The sequence below is a fragment of the Brachypodium distachyon genome, chromosome 3 (assembly GCF_000005505.3).
Source record: "Brachypodium distachyon strain Bd21 chromosome 3, Brachypodium_distachyon_v3.0, whole genome shotgun sequence".
NCBI lineage: Eukaryota > Viridiplantae > Streptophyta > Magnoliopsida > Poales > Poaceae > Brachypodium > Brachypodium distachyon.
In genome coordinates this window covers 549,737-568,750 of record NC_016133.3, presented here as the reverse complement: position 1 = coordinate 568,750, position 19,014 = coordinate 549,737, and the positions used below count along the sequence as shown (strand labels likewise).

Below are 19,014 nucleotides of genomic sequence, written 5' to 3'. Positions count from 1 at the left end.
TTAGCAGGGGCGTGGGATGCCCAAAGGGCACGGTTCGCCACTCTCATGCATTGAGAACCCTAGCCCCATTCAGTCCAACCGTCGCACCGGACCTAGCAGTCCGTCGCCGGAGCTCCTCCTCGCACGTGTGGATACTGGCAGAGGTGTTGTACGTTCAGCACTTCGACGATCGCGGGATTGGATCGGCTGGATCGGATCAAGGGACTGCACTGCATCAAGGCGCTGCATCGATAATCCGCAACTACGCGTCTAGTGGTAATCCTTGTGGCCTTCTACCTCGGCTAGATCTTGGGAGTTCGCGTAGAAAAAGTTTTGTTTATCTCTACGCGCCCCTTCACCTCGCTGCCACTGCTGGAAGCAACACCGGCGGCGGGCTGCCAAATCGCTGCCCGGGGAGCACGATTGTTCTTGCCGTCTTCGACAAGTGCCTCGTCCGCTACTCCAATACCAACTTCCTTGGTACTGCTGAAACTGGTAAGAACTCTTAAATGTTTACGAGTATTACTTTCGATTTTAAATTCTATTCATATACGTTGTTTTTGAATTCCATATATGTAAGCATATTTCCACATACATGGTCTTTGCTCCAGTGCCATATTTTCGAATGCACATCCTCGGATGTATAGGGACAAAATTAAGGTTCTGGTAACAGGCCAGTATTTTAGTAAATGTGATTTCATACCTTACAAGATATGTGTTAATGGAATAATTGTTGGTCAAAAATTTGTCTTAATGAAACCTAATACTCCTTATATTATGGACTGAGGGAGTATATGTTCTGTTAAGGTAAATACAAAATTCGTTTGAACGCTCCTGTCCGCTTACCTCCCGAAATTTTCCGGTTACTAGGTCTATACCGGGCATCCCCGGTGAATATTCCTGTACCGGTAACTCGAACCCTGTCAGAAAAAAATCATTTGCAATACAGAAATGTACATTTTCTTCTGCAAGGATTGAAATGTACATATTGTTGAACCAGATATTGTGGTTAATTAAGTTCACAATTCTTCTCATAATGAACATCTCTGACTTCCTTTTGGAAAAAAAAGGAAGACAAAACTTAATTTGGGGGATCACGGGTGCATTTCCCCAAGTATATATCTTAGATTCATATAGATGTACCTTTTTGATAAAGGATGCCTTCTCATGGAATAAAACGCCAAAGGTAATTCTTTAACAAAAGTATATTTCTTTACCATTTCAAATCTTATACTCAGTATCTTGATTAAATTTGATCTAGTGGTTTTTAAAGGTTGTGGGACTTGATAAGGATTTACTTTTAGTAGTCAACCATATAGTAAACAAGAACTTTTTTTTTTGCAATGAGAAAGAGGTAAATTAGTTGACTTTATGTCTATTGGAAATTTTATGGTTCAGGTAGCCTGGATTTCGTTTGTTGTGTTCATGGGCCATAGTCCATAGGCAAAAGATGAATTTATATTGCTCCCACAGATCGTAAATATATGTTGTTTTAAATATTGGCATGGCCTCTAACTTTACTGACACTTGACCACCAATTTTCTTTAATTATATCATTCATATCATTTGGAACAAAAATAAATATGTTTTACAAATGTTTATTTCATACTGAATATAGTAGTTTCAATTTAAATGGATGTTCTCGATAATGGTAATTAAATCTATTTATATTGATAGTCAAAGTTAAACATGTTTGACTTCTTGCCCAGATCGATTCTGCCACATACATTCAATTTTTCGGTCAGTCCATGCAAATAAAGTGTTAATTGGCTAAGATATTCTATAAATTCAACCAAATATATAAACATACAAATGAGACCCAGCACCCAGCAGCCATACACTGATACACACCACATGTTTGTTTGACTTATATATGTCCTCTAAATCTATGTATATATGTTTCACAAATTTGGATCGGCTACACTAGGTACATGTCACAATGCCATGATAAAAACTATATACACACTCTAATTCCTACATACACGCAGATATAATCTACTCGTCAGGTGGTGCGGCACCTTCCTCAGCAATGGCGTATAGCGGAAAAGTGAAGGACAGGTTGCAGCTCCTGACTGGTGAGGTAGTGGCTTCACCCCATCGGTTCGCGGCGAGCAGCGTGGCCGATGATCCTCCATATGCGCTGATGCAGTGCACCTGGGATTTGCCGCCGGAGAAGTGCAAGCAGTGCCTGGATGTGCTGTCGGCGAATGCATCGGACTGGTTTTCCATGACAGAACAAGGCAAACGCAAAAGCTATAGCTGTACCGTTAGGTACAGCAACACCAGCTTCATGGTCCTGCCCTTCAACAATGGCGCTCCTTCAGGACCATTGTTGCCACCCACATCATCAGTTCCTGCATCGACATCCCGAGGTTCCTACTTAATTCTTACATTCTGAAGGTTCTATTTATTTTTTACATTCAAATGGACGTATCTTTTGATGAAAATTTGCAGGTTATCATGATAGTAGCATGTAATCACATTCATGGATTTCTAACAATGTTTTAGAACTTTAATATAAGGGTTGTGATTTTTTTTTAAATAATATTTTTTTAATGATTAAATGCAAATGTAGCATTTGGTTAAGAAAAATTGCAAGTCTAGGAGACTGTCAGCCACTGGATAGCCGCAGACTAGACCACTATCGGCTTCTAGTGGGCCGACAGGCTTCTATCGGCCGTCCAGAAGCCGACAAGACGGCCCACGCAACTGGGCCTTGAGGTACAATAACCCTATCGGCCGCGTGGAAGCCGATAAGGCCGTAAAATATCTAGGCCACCTCCTTCCTCGCGGTCTCTCTCTCCCTCTCGCTTGCTCACCGCACCGGCGCCTGCCCTCCCGTCCGCGGGAGGAAGTTTCTGCATATTCTCTTTCGCGTTTAGCCCCCTGCTCTATTTCTTTCCAGATCCTGCCTCAAATCCCCACCCCGGAATCTCAAATCCCTAGCTCGTCGCAGTTCCTCTTCCCCAATTCCTGAAATTCGTCACCGGCAATGCCTCCTGTTCCCCTTCCCCCTCCGCAGTGCCTCCTGTTCCTCTTCCCCCTCCGCAGTGCCTCCTGTTCTCGTCGGCACCGCCGCATCGAGGATGCCTGGCCGCAGCGGATTCACGGACGACGGGGCTGAATCGATGTTCTCCTGGCTCCGCGACGATGGATGCAGCTCTGCTAGCGTGCAGGTAAGTGACGAGCTTGTCCTCTCCTCACGCATTCCCTCCTCTCTCTCCTTTTGTATTTGGCTGATTTTTTGGTTTTTGGTCTTATATTGGCTCAGTTTGGCCCATCCAAGAACCATCCGAAGAAGAAATATAGTACAGTGATGGTGAGCAAGAAATCATGTGGAATGGGCAGGTCAGTGACTGATGATTTTTCCATTCGAATAGAAATTGAAATTTTGATTTTTGAATCCGAATACAAATTGAAACTTTAGGATGCTGACATGGAAGATGTGATTGAGAGTACTGTATGCTTTGGGTGCAAGAAGGCAATGGCTGATCAGAGCAAGCTAGAAGCACAGAGGTTAAATCTGGAGATTGAACTTGCATACCAGGACATGGTCATCACTGACTTGGAAGATGAGGTTGAGGCAGAGAAGAAAAGGAGGTTAAATCTTGAGATAGAACTTGCATGTCAGGACATGGTCATCACTGACCTGGAAGATGAGGTTGAGGCAGAGAAGAGAAAGAGAGGAAAGCTTGAATTAGAGGTGCAGGAGATGAACAAGGTTGCTGCATCAGTTATGTGGCTTCTGTATCCTGAGATGTAAGGTTGGGTGTTCTGTTCTACTGAATATTTAGCCTCTTCTTCTTCTGATGATGATAAATCTTCTAGATCTCTAGACCCCTCTGCAGCATCTCTTCCTTTCCTCTTCCGTGGGCTCACAACCTTGTCCACTTCATGATAAAAAGCAGGCACCTTCTTTTCATTTATTGTATCCAGATGGACAACCTTCTTTGGGCTAATGACTTGAGGCAAAGCCTTGTGACCAAGTGCCATAACATCATCACACATCTGCTTTGCTAAGAAGTTGACATGATCAAGGAAGATGACTAGATTACGGCTTGATTGCTTTGCTGCAATCATGGCAATCATACCAGCATCAGTTGCCAACTTTCCTTAGGCCAGTGGCCACTGTCTTTTCTGGCTCACACCAGTAGAACTTCATCTTCTTTAACTCGGTTCCATATCCAAGTTGTGTCCCGAAATCATCTATCCACAGCATTGACCAGGTATCAGCTCACAGAAATCAAACCAATCTGCTGTACCATCCAAATAGGAACTATTTGGCCTTAAACCGCAGAAGAAGCCACCATGGTGTATTTCCACACTGAAATGATCACCATATGCACCTACAACACAGCACATTGTAACCTAAGGAAAATTAAGCCAAACCCTAACCCTTACTAAAGCTGTGTGCACACAAAATTGGTATGTATATGAGACAAATCATAATCATTGCGAACAGAAGAATGGCACTAAATTGGTAAACCCACACATGATGAACTCAGTGCCAAAGGAAATCCCCTAAATTTCTGCCAACTAATGTCATACAGGAGCACCAAAATCATCATCTAAAGACCCTACGCACAAATTGATGGCCTACACAACCGAAATCCAACCTCCAATTACCCTCATACCACAACGATCATCACGCGCAAAAACCCCAAATTTTTCGTACGGCTATTGCGAGAGAGAGGGGAGGAGAACTCACTGTAATCAGGCGGATCGTCGCCGACCCTGCGTCGACGAGCTTCCATGGCGAACACCGCGGAAGGCGGTCGCTGCCGTCTCCTAGTCCGTCACCGCCCTCGAGCACGTCGAAGACAGAAGAGGCGAGGAGAAAGGAGCGCTTTTGCGAGTGGCGGTTCGTCTTCCTCACGTGCTTCTCAGGTGGGGGATTTAGGTTGGGCGGGGATCAGATTGAATAAAGATGCAGGGGGCTAAACGCAAAAGAGAATATGCAGAAACCCCCTCCCGCGCCCTGCCCACCGCCACGTCACCTGCCACGTGGCTACTTAACGCCTCACAAATGAGTTAACCGAGATTTAGACTAACGGTGCACGGTTTAAGAGTTAGTGGACTAAAGTGAACCCGACTGCCAAGTTCGTGGACTGCTAGTGCAATTTCCTCATAAAAATTTGATGTACAAGCTCAATTGATATAACATGAATCATAGTGTTTCCTTTCATTTTTCATTTTCGTTAATTATTTTAAGTGACCAGTATTTATTTGCACACTTCATTTCATGCAATAACACATAAACATGATGCTCATGATATGATTTAGCGATTTATTAAAGCAGTAACACCGAGGGTGTTACACCGGACCTGTCCGGGAACTGCACCGGACATGTCCGCTAAACACAACCTCAGAGAAGCTGCTGAACTGAGCGCAATCAGCACATACCAGATACATCCGATATGAATACCGGACACATTCGGCATGCTGAACAGCACAGAGCGACTTTGAGACAAAAACCAAAAACCCTATCAATGGTGTCCAAAAATTATGAAATTTCAACCGGTCTCTAGACACATTGAGGTAGGTCTCCATCAAATTTCAGCTCCAAACTCAAAAGTTTAACTTACCGGACATGTCCGACATTTACACCGTACATGTCAGGTATGTACGAGCAGTTCTCGGGAAAATCGATTCAACAGCCAAAACTCGATCAAATCAACCCGGAACGACTTGAAACTTTGCAGAGAGGATTATCACGGAGTTGGTAGGATACTCCTAGAAGATCATCACCCAAGACAAACTCTAACTCCATGAAACGAAGAAAATCCGTGCAAGAACGAGTTTTTCTCCCCTTTAATTGAATCGCCCCGATCTTTGAACTCGTGAGAATTTAAACAAATTCCTCCGGTGGAAGGGATCAACTCACATCCTAATTTATCTTCCAACAATCGGTTTGACCCAAAACACCCCAAAACTCAAGATCCAAGCAAGAACATGAGAGGAGGGGGAAGGGGAAAAACAAGAACGCGAAGAACAACCAAACTACAAAAGCAAAATCATAAGCACCAATTTCGAATCCCGGAGGACAAAAAGTGAGGTTAGGGCCTCACTTCCCATATCAAAGATTCACAGGAAATACATAGAGTTCGATTAGTTTATCGGTGGACCTAAAGAGCAAACCCTAGAGGAGGGGAAATTAGAGAGTGGGAATGAAAATACTCAAGAGGTGAGACTGAGTGGAGGCAGCTCCATCTTATTTATAGGCCTATTACACAATTCCACTAGTGCCCCTAGATATTTTAGAGCGAACCACCTAGCCTGAGGGCATTATGGTCCAACCCGATTTTTGTCGATAGGATGACCATGCTTCCTTCACAGATTTTCTTCGCTTTGATGCAACCTCTGTGATTCTGTCACGTGCCGCCGCCGTTCCTCCTCGGAACCTCCGTCCAGGTTTTGAGACTCAAACCCACGAAACCGTCCACCCGGTGGTTTTGAGGCTCAACCCACCAAACCACTCGCGGGTAGCGTACTCCATACGCGTCCCCCGTAACTCGACGCGTGTCACCTCGTCCTTGACCGCCCATCCACCAAGTCTTCCACTTGCACGTCCGCCGTCTTGACTCGGTCAACACAGTCACTCCTCCAAGTACACTTGCGCTTGTCGATGTCCCCAAGTGTCAGCCACCGCGGCTGGTCACTCGGCCTCCTGGTCCCTCAGTCCAAGCCTCACGTCCGTCCTTCACCGCTCCCGGTCTATTGGCACGGCACGTCCCTACTTGACCTTCACCTCGCCGTCGACCATCGCCTCTGAGCTCCACACCTGCGCACCACAAGGCAAGAGACATGTTGCACAACCTAACTCACGCCATGGTTAGTTCACAAACTCAACCCAAGACGTGAATCACGTTGACAATCACTCATCACAAATCCGAACCACAAGGGCACATATCAATCTTATGTTCGCACCGCCTCAGCTCCAGCCCTCAGGACTCGCGTCGGGGTCGGGTCTGCCGACCATGGCTCATGCCTAGGTCGATCCACGAGGCGCTGCTGTGGTCGCGCCTCCCGGGGTCCGGGCGTTCCGCGGAGGCCATCTGCGGGTCCGGCGATTGGGGCCTCCACCGACGCAGCTCCAGCACGCAACAGGGATGTCTCCTTGTTGTGTGGCGGATCCCCTTCGTGTGGGCGCTGGCATCCCCTGGATTTGCTGGGAGTCTTGGGCGGTGGCGTGCTCCGCATCCCCATGCCGCACTGTGTAGTGTTCGTAGCGTCTGTGCATGGAGGAGCCCTTGGAAGCATGGTCGAAAGCTCAGCCCGGTTCTTGCCGGGCTGACGACGGTGATGTCTCAGGCGCCACATACCTCCTTGGAGTCGTCGTTGAAGAACCCATTCTTCGGTTGTCGATGCTATTGGATTCTGGACGAAAGCCCCGCCTTAGAGGCCTCTAAGGCTAGCGGCGGTGGTGTCCTCGGTGTTACCCTTGGACGTCACCCACCTTCTTACAGACGTCGCTGAAGAATCAGGAAAAGGATTGATGTGCTGGCTGCCATGTGCCATGGTGAACACACGAGCGTTTTGTACCCGACGCGGTGACACTGTCGCACTGGTTTTGCATTGTGTGAGGTTGATTGGTCGACTGATCGAGTCGACGAAGGCTCGAATCCATGAAACTTCTTCTTCAGTGGACTTGGCACCGTGGACGGCGCCGTCGACGGAACAGGTTGGCTGTTGGCGCGATGGCCGCCGGGCGCGAGCTGCTTCCGACGTTGGCCACTCTGTCTGGGCCTTCTCTGTCTCTCTTCTCTCCTTTGGGCAGCTGGGCTAGGCCGAAAACACTCGGAGGTCCGAACACCGAGGCCCAGCTAAGTGGCACTGTCTGGCAGAGTCGGCCCGCAGCCGTGCCTGGTGCCTCCAGCTCTAGAAAGGAAGATGTCCAAGCCCAACAAACGCGATTTTCTCTAGGAAAAAGAACTCCCGGCTCAAGAACGAATTACTCAGAAAACAAGCAACCGAACTTGCTGCCGCCGCCGTGCCGCGTGCACCTTGTGCTCAACATCTGGTGTTCCGGTCATTCCAAAGCTCCCACGAAACCAGCACGACCAAGGTGTGGAAAATTACCGCGTGCGTGGCTGCGTTCCATTCAGAGGTCCCGCGGCCGCTGCCACCACTAGTCAAGGATTCACCTTACCCTTCATCCCGTTGACGGGTGGCATTGTCTTCCCGAGGAACGACCGATCGCACGTTCCACCAGGGCGAACGAGCATGCAGAATACGTACGATGATGGCCCTTCTTTGCTTGTGTCGTCACGGCCTCATGCACAGGGGTGGGGACAATGCCTCTGCTTGTGTTTTGTCCACTGGCCATATATTGGATTGGCATGCAATGAGAGCTCAAAGAAAACAGGATCGGAGGACGACAATGGGGAGCTACACTTGCACGTTCGCCCTTCAGGCCTTTCTCTGACCGTGATACAGAAACGTACTACTCCCGGCAGACAGCACATTGAAGGATGGAAGATAGAACATTAACAACTTGGAAAGCGATGGGCCAAAACATCGACGACCTGGCCGGTCCAAAGCAACGGAGACCTGTTGGACTTGGACGGCGTCAGAGGCTCAGAGGGAGCTAACGGTCTATCGCCTGAGAGTGAGAGCTCCATCAGGCATATCCCGCCATCGCTGGATGGACGCCGTAATTTAATTACCTTGGACCACGCCACGGCGATAGGGAGTGTCGGGCAAGACCGCAAGAGTATGCTGTGTTCACAAGCAGTGTTGTGGTACCTGTTGTTGCGACATACGTCGTGCCTGCTGCGTGTATGTTTATAACGTGCACGGTGTATGTAGGGTCAGAGAGGTTGGTTCATACTTTAAACTCAAATTGTAAACCTACCCGGACTCTGCACTCGAGACCTAGCCTCTTATATAAAGGACTAGGAGGGGCACCCGGGAGGGCCCCGACACCCACTCTATCTCATACGCAACACGTCAGATCCAATCTGCGCACCATAACCTCCGCGGCAACATTGTAACCTCATCAGTAATACAAGCTCAGATAAACAGGACGTAGGGGTATTACCTCACGGAGGGCCCTGAACCTGGGTAAATCTTTGCCTCCTTCTTGTCAGCCGACGGGATCACCACGCATACACATGTCGCTCTCCCTAGAACATAAGTCCATCAGTATGGGCATTGACGAAGCCACAGCTTTGTCACCAGGCCCAGTAGGAAACCTACGGGTCTTACCTTCACGTCATGGACGTGGCTTCGGGTATGTTTCCGCAGCAGATGCGACCCGGAAATTTGTTTCGACTGTTTGTAGTCGGATGCAGTTTTAGCCGTTCAGTTGGCTGATGTGGCCGACCATGGAGAGTACTCGACTTGGGCCCGGTGCACGTTGGCGCAGATAATCGTGGTCGACTCTGTTGAGGACCTGAAGGATGGTGAAACCGGCGGACCCGAAGGGTGGCGGGGTCGACGGACCCGAAGGACGATGCAGGCGAAGTCCTGGGTGCGTGGCCAGCGCTTCCGGTGGGAGTAACCCCTGAGTGTCTAGTCGAGTCGTAGACTCGGGTAGAGACTCAAAGTTGCGGGCCACATATTGTGTAGTTGCAGTCGACGTGGCGGCGGAGTCGTGTCGAACGAGGTCGACACGGCGCGGACGGAGTCGATGTTGCGGGCCAGACGCTTGGACGGCAAAGCCGGCGGACCCGAAGGGTGGTACGGTCGACGGACCTGAAGGACGATGCAGTTGGCGAACCCGAAGCGCGGTGGAGCCGATGTACCGACTCCGTCTTCATTCGTTCTTGCTTCTTACCGGGTGTGCGGCCAACACTCCCGGTGGGAGTAGCCCCCGAGGCTATGTTCGACTGCTAGTAGTCGAGCATAGGCTCAAGTCTCCGTGGCCTTCGTGCCTGACTTGATGTGACATGCAGTCATTGCAAAACAATTTTAAAGTATTGTGTTCTTGTAAAATATCTCATTAGCTTATTTTTTACTTTAGCAGTGGTTTTGTTATTTGACCGAACTCGACGTGCTATCTAGTACGCAGGCCCTTTCGTTAGCCTGACGCTCATCGTCTCTGTCCCATGCCAACCTGTTAGTTGGGCTGCAACTGGGTTGGAGTTCAAGGGTTCGACTTCGTAGGCAGATTCAGCTACTCAGGCGGCATGTTAGATGCTAGCACGTGGAGTCGAAGGTGTTTCGACTACGAGGACTCGGAAGTGCATCAAGTCATCATATTCGAAGAGGGTTCGACTATTCGTAGTCGAGGGAGCGTCGGGGGACACGAGGCAGGCTAGAGGTGGGCCGGCTAGGCTGTTAGATCGACAAGAGCAGCGCTCAGCCGACCGTAATTCGATGACGATGTCCCCAGGCGGCTCAGAACTTGAAGCTGATGTGAACGCAATGACGTAGGTGCGCTTTTCGCGTTAGTTGAAGATGCCTTGCCGATCGTTTGCCAGATCGGTGAGTCGGATCGATTCTGCGATGTCGTTGATGTAGATCGCAGAGATGCTCGTCTTGATTTCTTGATTCGGTAGATCGGTTTATTTGAAGTCGGCGAGTTGCTGGCTGATGATAATGGAGCCGCCGAAACCGTGAGTACAACACATGTTCTTCCACAGACGGCGCCAATGACGAAAGGGTGACTTCGACAATGCCGGGGTTTGTGTTTTATGAGAGCAACGAGTGTGTTGGTGATCCCGAGTATGGGGAGGCAAAGGTTTACCAGGTTCAGAACTCTCGAAAGATAATACCACTACATCCTGCTTGTCTCATTTGATATTGATGGAGAGATTACATGGTAGTCGTGAAGGTTATGATGCTCAGATTAGATCTGGCGTGCGTATGGGGTTGAACCTTCCCTTCCGGGTGTTCCTCCTAGTCCTTTATATAGGAGGCTAGGTTTCGGGTGCAGAGTCTGGATAGGTTACAATTTGTGTTTAAACAGTAAGTCGCGCAAGTTCAGGTAACCGAGTAAGTCGCGCAAGTTCAGGTAACCGGGCCTCCGGCATTGTAGTGGGCTTCTGTATGGGCCCCTAGCTGGGCCGTAGTGGGTATCCTCAGGATGAACCCGGTGGTGACGACAGCCCCCGTCCCTCCTGACCTCCCTGTCCCTAACTGTGACTGTGGTTTCCCGGCCGACGTGTTTCAATCGAGACATCCAGACACAGCTGCGCGTTGCTTCTACACATGCAGTCGGGTTAATGTAAGTAATTGGCTCGCTATCTTTCTTTTTTCATTTATGTTAGTAGTTTACTAATATTTTATTAGAATTTTGTTGTGTAGGCACATGAGAGGTGCCTTTTCTTTCAGTGGATCGACGGTCCAGACAAGTTTGACCCAAGGTACCTCCTTTTTGATGATTGGTGGAGAAGGAGACATCCGCATGAGCACTTCGAGCGGTGGGTTCCACCTCCCCCTAACCCGCCGCCAATGACAGCTAAGGAGAAGCACTTAGCCTCCGTAAGACGACTCGAGGAACCTCCTCTTTGTGATTGCGGAGATCGAGCTGTGATGAACCCTGAGAATACGTTAGAGTTTGTGTGTCCCAACAAGCACGAAGTTAGTGGAAAGTGTATCTGTTGAAATGCTGAGCTATATATGTGCATATACTAATGTCTCCTCTTTTAGGTGTTTGGATTTGCGAAGTGTCGTTTCAAGGAGTGGCTCTATGGTCCTAAGAATAATTGGCCGGAGCCGCCAAAGGCAAAGGAAAAGAAGAAAGAAAGGATAATCATCGAAGCACCTCCTGTCATGTGCGAATGTGATGTTAAACCCAACCACGGCCTAGTCCCTTCGGAGCTTGGAATCGGCCATTGGTGCGGCCATATAATTGACTATGACGAGGTTGGTTGTTGTTGCGAAAAACATGAAATCGTATTTTTCTTCTGCAAAGACTTATGATCTAATTTTTCGTTTGAATAGAGCACTAGGAAATGCAAGTGTGAATCTTATGATGGTCAAGCTAAGTTCTTGGATGAAATGAAGGGGAAGCAAGTAATTGCACGTGTGATATCGAGATAGTCAATCAGAAGGGGGGTGAATGATTGCGCGGAAGCAAATTAAAACTTTTCCTGAAAGTTCAAACCCTAAATCACCTTTCTGTCCACGATAGTAAAACAGCCATAACTTTTGATTGGATAAACCAAAAAATACGTATGAGTATGCAAAATAAAGGTATTGAAATTATCTAACCAACGCAAGAAGAATCAGCTCAATTGGACTTACCAATCAAAAGATATGATCAAATCAGTAACAGCTGACAGAAAGTTACGAGAATTAATCTATAATCGATTTCGAGGAATAACAAAAAAGATGAAGTAATGGCGATCTTCCTTAATCTTGTGGTAAACCTGCAGAAAAGTATTATGAACTCGTGATAAACCTGCAGCAAAGTGTTAGAAAGATCTAGCACGAAGAATCCACGAAGATCCGAGAAAAACAGAGATGACACCGCCAACGAATCTCTTTATTGCAACGATGTCGATCGGTTACAAAAGATGCAACCATGCATTCAAGAACTCTCCAAGAATTGATCTAGATCCAAAACTCTGAGTTTCCTCACGTCCTTGCTAAAACCCTAGTTAGGACGCTTTCTATTTATAAAGGAAAATTCGTGACCCTAAATCAAGTCCGAATCCAACACGAACTCCTCTGTTTCGGTCGGTATTTTGCCCGTGAGGCCCGCATACGACCTCGGATTGAGATGACTCCAAAAGCAAAGTTGTTAGTCTCGACGACGCGCACAACTTTCATGTCGACCATTTTTCTATCGGACGCCATCTTCAGGATGCTACTGTTTAATCTTTAAACAGTTCTCATCCAGCCACGGCTGGACCTACATATCTTCACGTCGATGGCACTCCATGCCATCAACTCTTCTTGTGACGTCTTCAAAACTCGACCATCACGTATCGAATATCTTCAATACCGTACATATCCGGTATAAACAACGTACGACAAACCGGTGCACTCCCGGATCATTGTAGACTTCACTTCTATTGTTCCTTCGCACGAACGTCCCGCATGACCTTGATCCTTGACCTCAGTTTCTCCCGAGTTTCGTCCCTCGATCCCATCATCGACCACGTTCCTCTAGCTCCGGCAACACCTGAAAGCGAACACACAAATAACCAGTACGAGCACAAGTCCACGACTTGACTCAGGGTAAGTTTCACACGACTCACGCCATGTTTTCACATAAGAAACTAATGGATCAGCCGACCACTAGCAAAGCACTACGTCCAAACAAGATACATGTCATCACATAAATATTTATATTATCCAAAGTATCCACATCAATGTTTCATCTAAAACACTTGCCAATGTTACACGTCACATATGATTTCACAGCACGAAATATGGGGTATGGACCTCAGTTCGTCGACCTCTTAGTTAAACAGCGGAAGAAGGAGATGCGTGAGTTTGCTAGACAGCGCGGTTTTCGTAACATGATCGGTGTTAGGTTCGACAAATGGAGGTCGAAGTAACAGAGGAAGGCAGGGGAGGAGAGGGCAAGGGAGGAGGCAAGGGTACAGATGCAGGTCTTGAACGATCATGTTGGTGCATTGTGTGCCAGTGAGTGATTGAAAGACTTGTTATTTTCTTTGCCTGTTTTTAAATGTAATATAATCGCGTTGCTAACTGGTTGCATTTTATAATGAAGGGATTGGATGCAGCTGGTCGCAATGCATTGTTGGAGGAATTGAAAGGTGCGTGGCATGCGTCAGCGCGTGCCTTGCAAGCTTTCGCTGGCTGAAACATGCGATTAATAGCGGAGGCCCATGTACCATCACATCATGCATGGCAACTTGCGATTAATAGCGGAGGCCCGCGGGAGCGCACAGGTGAGATTCGATTAATGCTCGGCGTCGGCGGGGCCCCAGTCAGCGTCAAGCCCTTCCTTGTTCAGCCATGGCTGCTGGGTGCTGGCTGGCCACGGCAAGTCGGCAACAGGTGATTGTCAACCTGCGCTACGACGCGCTGCATGCCTGCGCACCAGTACTACAATCCGGCTAGGTATTATCTTATCAGATGCAGTCTTCGTCTCCTCCTGCTTCTCTAGTACGTACAATACTACCAGTACTGTTAGACTCTAGTACAGCAAGTACGCAACGCAGGTTTGTTTGTATGGATCCCTCTGCTCGGCACCCAAAGAACGCCAGAACAATGTGTAACCTTTCTCCACTGCTGCATTGGTAAGATTTTATTTCAGCGCAGGAGATGCTCTGTGGCTTTGTCTCCGAATATCGATCCAGGTGGAGGTGGCGTCGGTGCTATTAACAGAGAGAGTAGCTATGCATCCACTCAGTTGTAAACTCCAGTGTCGAGCTCATCGTTTTCCTATATATGATGCCTTCACAAGTTTCTTCCTATTTACTTTTACACGGAAAATGGACACTATGGGCCATTAGGTTGGATTTTGATGTTTGATAAAAAAATGACTATTTGGACTAATGTTGTTTGCAAGCTAGTATATAAAGTATAGTTTAAATGGATACAGAGTAGACCTGGACTGAGGCAACGTGGTGATCCGAATGAGATCAACACCTCAAACAATACATTAGAAGACTTATGAAAGACCGCAAAGGAATGAAAGAAGCCGGTTGCACACTTTCTATGTGCACCGGATTGCTCCTGTGTTAACCAGAGGGGAGCACCGGACTATGCGAGTGCACTATTCCAAGGGCTGTGGCAACAGTAGCACTAGACTGGTCCAATGCAAGGAAAATTGATGCACCATATGTTAGGGTGCGTCTGCCAACTCACCGGATTAGTCCAGTGACCGCATCGGATTGCTCACCAAAGCATTCTATCAGAGAGGGTTGCAAAGAGGTTGAAATGAAAATCAACGCACCGGATTAGTCTGGTGACCCACCAGATCAAGCACTGGATCATTCAACCTCCAACGGTCAGCAACCACTAGTTTCCCTAATGGCTAGTCAACGTGGACGCACTGGATTGCTCTGGTGTCACCGCCGGACCTATCCGGTGAGCGCAGAACCCCCGTGACTAGTTTTGGATTAGGGGTCATATATAGCCCCCTTGGCCAGCCATTTGGTGTGAGAGCTCAAGGAAGTGAAGTGTAAGTTGAGACTCATCTCTAGTTGCACTAGCCACCACAAAAGTGCTTAATAGAAAATTAGGTGATTCATGTAGGTACTTTGCAAAGTGCTTAAACTAGTTAGACATCACATTTGTGCTTGCTCTAGGTTTAGGCCTAATGCTTAGCGTGAGGTTTGTATACGTCTTACCACTAGATGCCATTATTGTTCTCGAATGGGCTTGCAGTCTTGCGAGATCACATCAACTGCGTTTGTGGTTTGGCCGTCGCTGGTGTATCAGAGGGAGTGGGGCCGCGGCATTTTATCCAGAAGCTTAATAGTGTAGACGCACGACGGGAAGCGGTCTAGAAGGGGCTATCTCGGAAACTCACGGGCAACCGGCAATAGGCAACATCGTAGATGTGATCTTTTTTTATTTATTTAGAAGTACTCCCTCTGTCTAAAAGAATACCATATATATGATGCGTATTAAGTATATAATAGATTAATCGTAGAATGTGTTTTTATAATAAATTAGAGTTACAAATATTTATATTATTTTCTATAAACTTAAACTTCAAAATGTTTAAATCATCACAAAGTGACGTGAATTTACTTTTGGATGAAGATATGACGTGACTGGTCTAGTATGCGTTAATTGCGCAAATGCGACGGTGTAACAGTGTCATTTTTCGTATAATGGCTAGCAGCCTCCCCACGCTGATTTCTTGTGCAAGGACAAAGATACATCGCACATGGCGGTTCTCAACCTCCTCGCCCTGATTTTTGCCACGCTACTGCTGCTTCTCAGAAGAAGCACCGGCGCCGGGGCCGGCATTTCGTCGGACACGCTGAAAAACGGGGGCAACATCACCGATGGAGAGACGCTGCTCTCCGCCGGTGGCTCATTCACCCTTGGTTTCTTCACCCCATCGACCACGGTGCCAACCAAGAGATACCTCGGGATCTGGTTCACGGCGTCTGGTACGGACGCCGTCTTGTGGGTGGCCAACCGCGACACGCCGCTGAACACCACCTCCGGCGTCCTGGTGATGAGTAGCCGGGCCCGGGTGGGCCTTCGCCTTCTGGACGGCTCTGGCCAGACCGCCTGGTCCTCAAACACGACTGGCGCCTCTGCCTCTTCGGTGGCGCAGCTGCTCGAGTCCGGCAACCTCGTCGTGCGCGAGCAGAGCAGCAGCGCCAGCACCGGCTTCCAGTGGCAGTCGTTCGACCATCTGTCAAACACCTTGCTCGCCGGCATGAGGTTCGGCAAGAACCTAAAGACCGGCCTGGAGTGGTCCCTCACGTCGTGGCGGGCCAAGGACGACCCGGCGACGGGGGACTACCATCGGGTCATGGACACAAGGGGCCTGCCGGACATCGTCACTTGGCACGGCAGCGCCAAGAAGTACCGCGCCGGCCCGTGGAACGGTCGCTGGTTCAGCGGCGTGCCAGAGATGGATTCACAGTACAAGTTCTTTTACATCCAGATGGTGGATGGCCCCGACGAGGTCACCTACGTCCTCAACGCCACGGCCGGCACGCCCTTCACCCGCGTCGTGCTGGACGAGGTTGGCAAGGTGCAGGTCCTGTTGTGGATTCCGTCCAGCCGGGAGTGGAGGGAATTCCCATGGTTGCCTCGCGACGCCTGCGACGACTACGCGTCGTGCGGTGCGTTCGGCCTCTGCAACGTCGACGCCGCGTCGGCGCCGTCCTGCAGCTGCGCCCCGGGGTTCAGCCCCGTGAACCTGTCGGAGTGGTCCAGGAAGGAATCCTCCGGCGGGTGCCAGAGGGACGTGCAGCTGGAGTGCGGCAATGGCACGGCGGCGACGGACCGGTTCACGCCTGTGCACGGCGTGAAGCTCCCTGACACGGACAACGCGACGGTGGACATGGGCGCGACGCTGGAGCAGTGCAGGGAGAGGTGCCTCGCCAACTGCTCGTGCGTGGCCTATGCCCCCGCCGACATCCGAGGAGAGGGTAATGGCAGTGGCTGCGTCATGTGGAAGGATAACATCGTTGATGTCAGGTACATAGAAAATGGACAGGATCTCTATCTGAGGTTGGCCAAGTATGAATCAGGTAAGGAAAAACTGAAGCAGTCACGGAGCTGCTACTATACTAGTCAAAATTCTGAGGCAAAATTCATCATCATATCAGCTACAATCAATACTTCCTGTAATACATTTCTGCAGCTACAAGGAAGAAGGGGCCTGTGGCAAAGATCTTGATTCCAGTGATGGCATCTGTGCTGGTACTCACGGCCGCTGGCATGTACCTTGTTTGGATATGCAAGCTTAGAGGTACAATCAGACTATCAGAGAGAGCAACTTCACCACGAAGAACAATTCAGGCACAATATTTTTGCACTAGTGTAAGGTTTATTAATAACAATTGGAATTGTTTTTCCTGTCAGCCAAAAGTCGGAACAAGGATAATTTGAGGAAAGCGATCCTAGGATACTCGACTGCGCCAAACGAACTCGGTGATGAAAATGTAGAGCTTCCATTTGTCAGCTTTGGAGACATTGCAGCAGCAACAAAAAACTTTTCTGTGGACAATATGCTCGGGCAAGGTGGCTTTGGGAAGGTTTATAAGGTTAGGAAAGTATACATCTTTTAAATAAACTGTAGAAATGTGAGAATTATGGCGGTGCTTGTTCAATTTCATAATGGTGAAACAATGCAGGGTACGCTGGGACACAACATAGAAGTTGCAATCAAAAGGCTCGGTCAAAGTTCAGGACAAGGTGTAGAGGAATTCAGAAACGAAGTTGTTCTGATTGCAAAATTGCAGCACAGAAACCTGGTTAGGCTTCTTGGATACTGCATCGATGGGGATGAGAAGTTGCTAATTTACGAATACTTACCAAACAGAAGCTTGGACTCCATTATTTTTGGTATGTCTGAACTTATATTTTCGAGATTTTTTTTTAAAAAAACATTATTTTCGCAAAAAGAAAAAAAGAAAAGAGAAACATGTGACATGATTACCTTTGGAATTGCTTAATTTAGATGCTGCAAGTAAGTATCTCCTTGATTGGCCAACACGTTTCAAGATAATAAAAGGAGTATCTAGAGGACTTCTTTATCTCCACCAGGATTCAAGGTTGACTATAATTCACAGAGATCTTAAAACGAGCAACATACTATTGGACGCGGATATGAGCCCCAAGATATCAGATTTCGGTATGGCAAGAATCTTTGGTGGAAACCAGCATGAAGCAAATACTAATCGAGTTGTTGGCACATAGTGAGTAATCATAGCCTTGACTTTTCAAGTGGGTTTTATTTCCCTAAATACTTACTCAGATTGTTTTACTTCTTTTGAGCAGTGGTTACATGTCTCCTGAATATGCAATGGATGGCGCTTTTTCTACCAAGTCAGATACATATAGTTTCGGTGTCATAGTTTTGGAGATCATGAGTGGCTTGAAGATCAGTTTAACTCATTGCAAGGGCTTCCCTAACCTACTGGCTTATGTAAGTGCACAGTGTTATGCCTATTTTTATTTTTCACAATTCAAACAAAAGTTCTCTAATTTCTATAAGATTTGATCCCATCGGCTCTTCAGGCATGGAGCTTATGGATAGACGACAGAGCGACAGATCTTGTGGACTCATCCCTGGCTAAGAGTTGTTCCTACAGTGAAGCTTTACGGTGTATCCAGATCGGACTATTGTGTGTGCAAGATAATCCAAACAGTAGGCCACTCATGTCATCGGTGGTGACCATGCTTGAGAACGAAACTACACCACCTCCGGTACCAATACAGCCAATGTACTTCTCATACCGGGGAACAACCCAAGGGACAGAAGAACATACTAGCAGTTCTATAAATAACATGAGCCTCACAACGGTGTTAGAGGGACGGTAGTTGTTTGTATGCCTGTTTCTGGAACAGATGTGTAATAGTGCATTAGTAGCTTATTTGTTTTAGAGAAGTTATATAGAATATAGTGATATTACATGAAAGATGCAACAGTGCAAATTTAAAAATTATTATGACTTGAATCTTTGGTTGCAA

The 19,014-nt window shown here is 47.8% G+C and overlaps 1 protein-coding gene across 2 annotated transcripts; it reads left to right on the top strand.

Moving 5' to 3' along the window:
• The first annotated feature begins 15,666 nt into the window (after nucleotides 1–15,666).
• On the top strand, nucleotides 15,667–19,014 carry LOC100836965 (receptor-like serine/threonine-protein kinase SD1-8). 2 transcript variants are annotated; one of them, XM_003571377.4, is made up of 7 exons: nucleotides 15,675–17,069; nucleotides 17,183–17,290; nucleotides 17,404–17,585; nucleotides 17,676–17,886; nucleotides 18,002–18,239; nucleotides 18,322–18,469; nucleotides 18,562–19,014. In XM_003571377.4, the coding sequence occupies exons 1-7, from the start codon at nucleotides 15,743–15,745 to the stop codon at nucleotides 18,862–18,864; spliced, it is 2,517 nt and encodes an 838-aa protein (XP_003571425.1). In that variant the 5' UTR covers nucleotides 15,675–15,742; the 3' UTR covers nucleotides 18,865–19,014. The 2 variants fall into 2 exon arrangements, with proteins under 2 accessions (XP_024316845.1, XP_003571425.1); XM_024461077.1 differs by lacking the exons at nucleotides 18,322–18,469; nucleotides 18,562–19,014 and having other exon boundaries at nucleotides 15,667–17,069; nucleotides 18,114–18,210.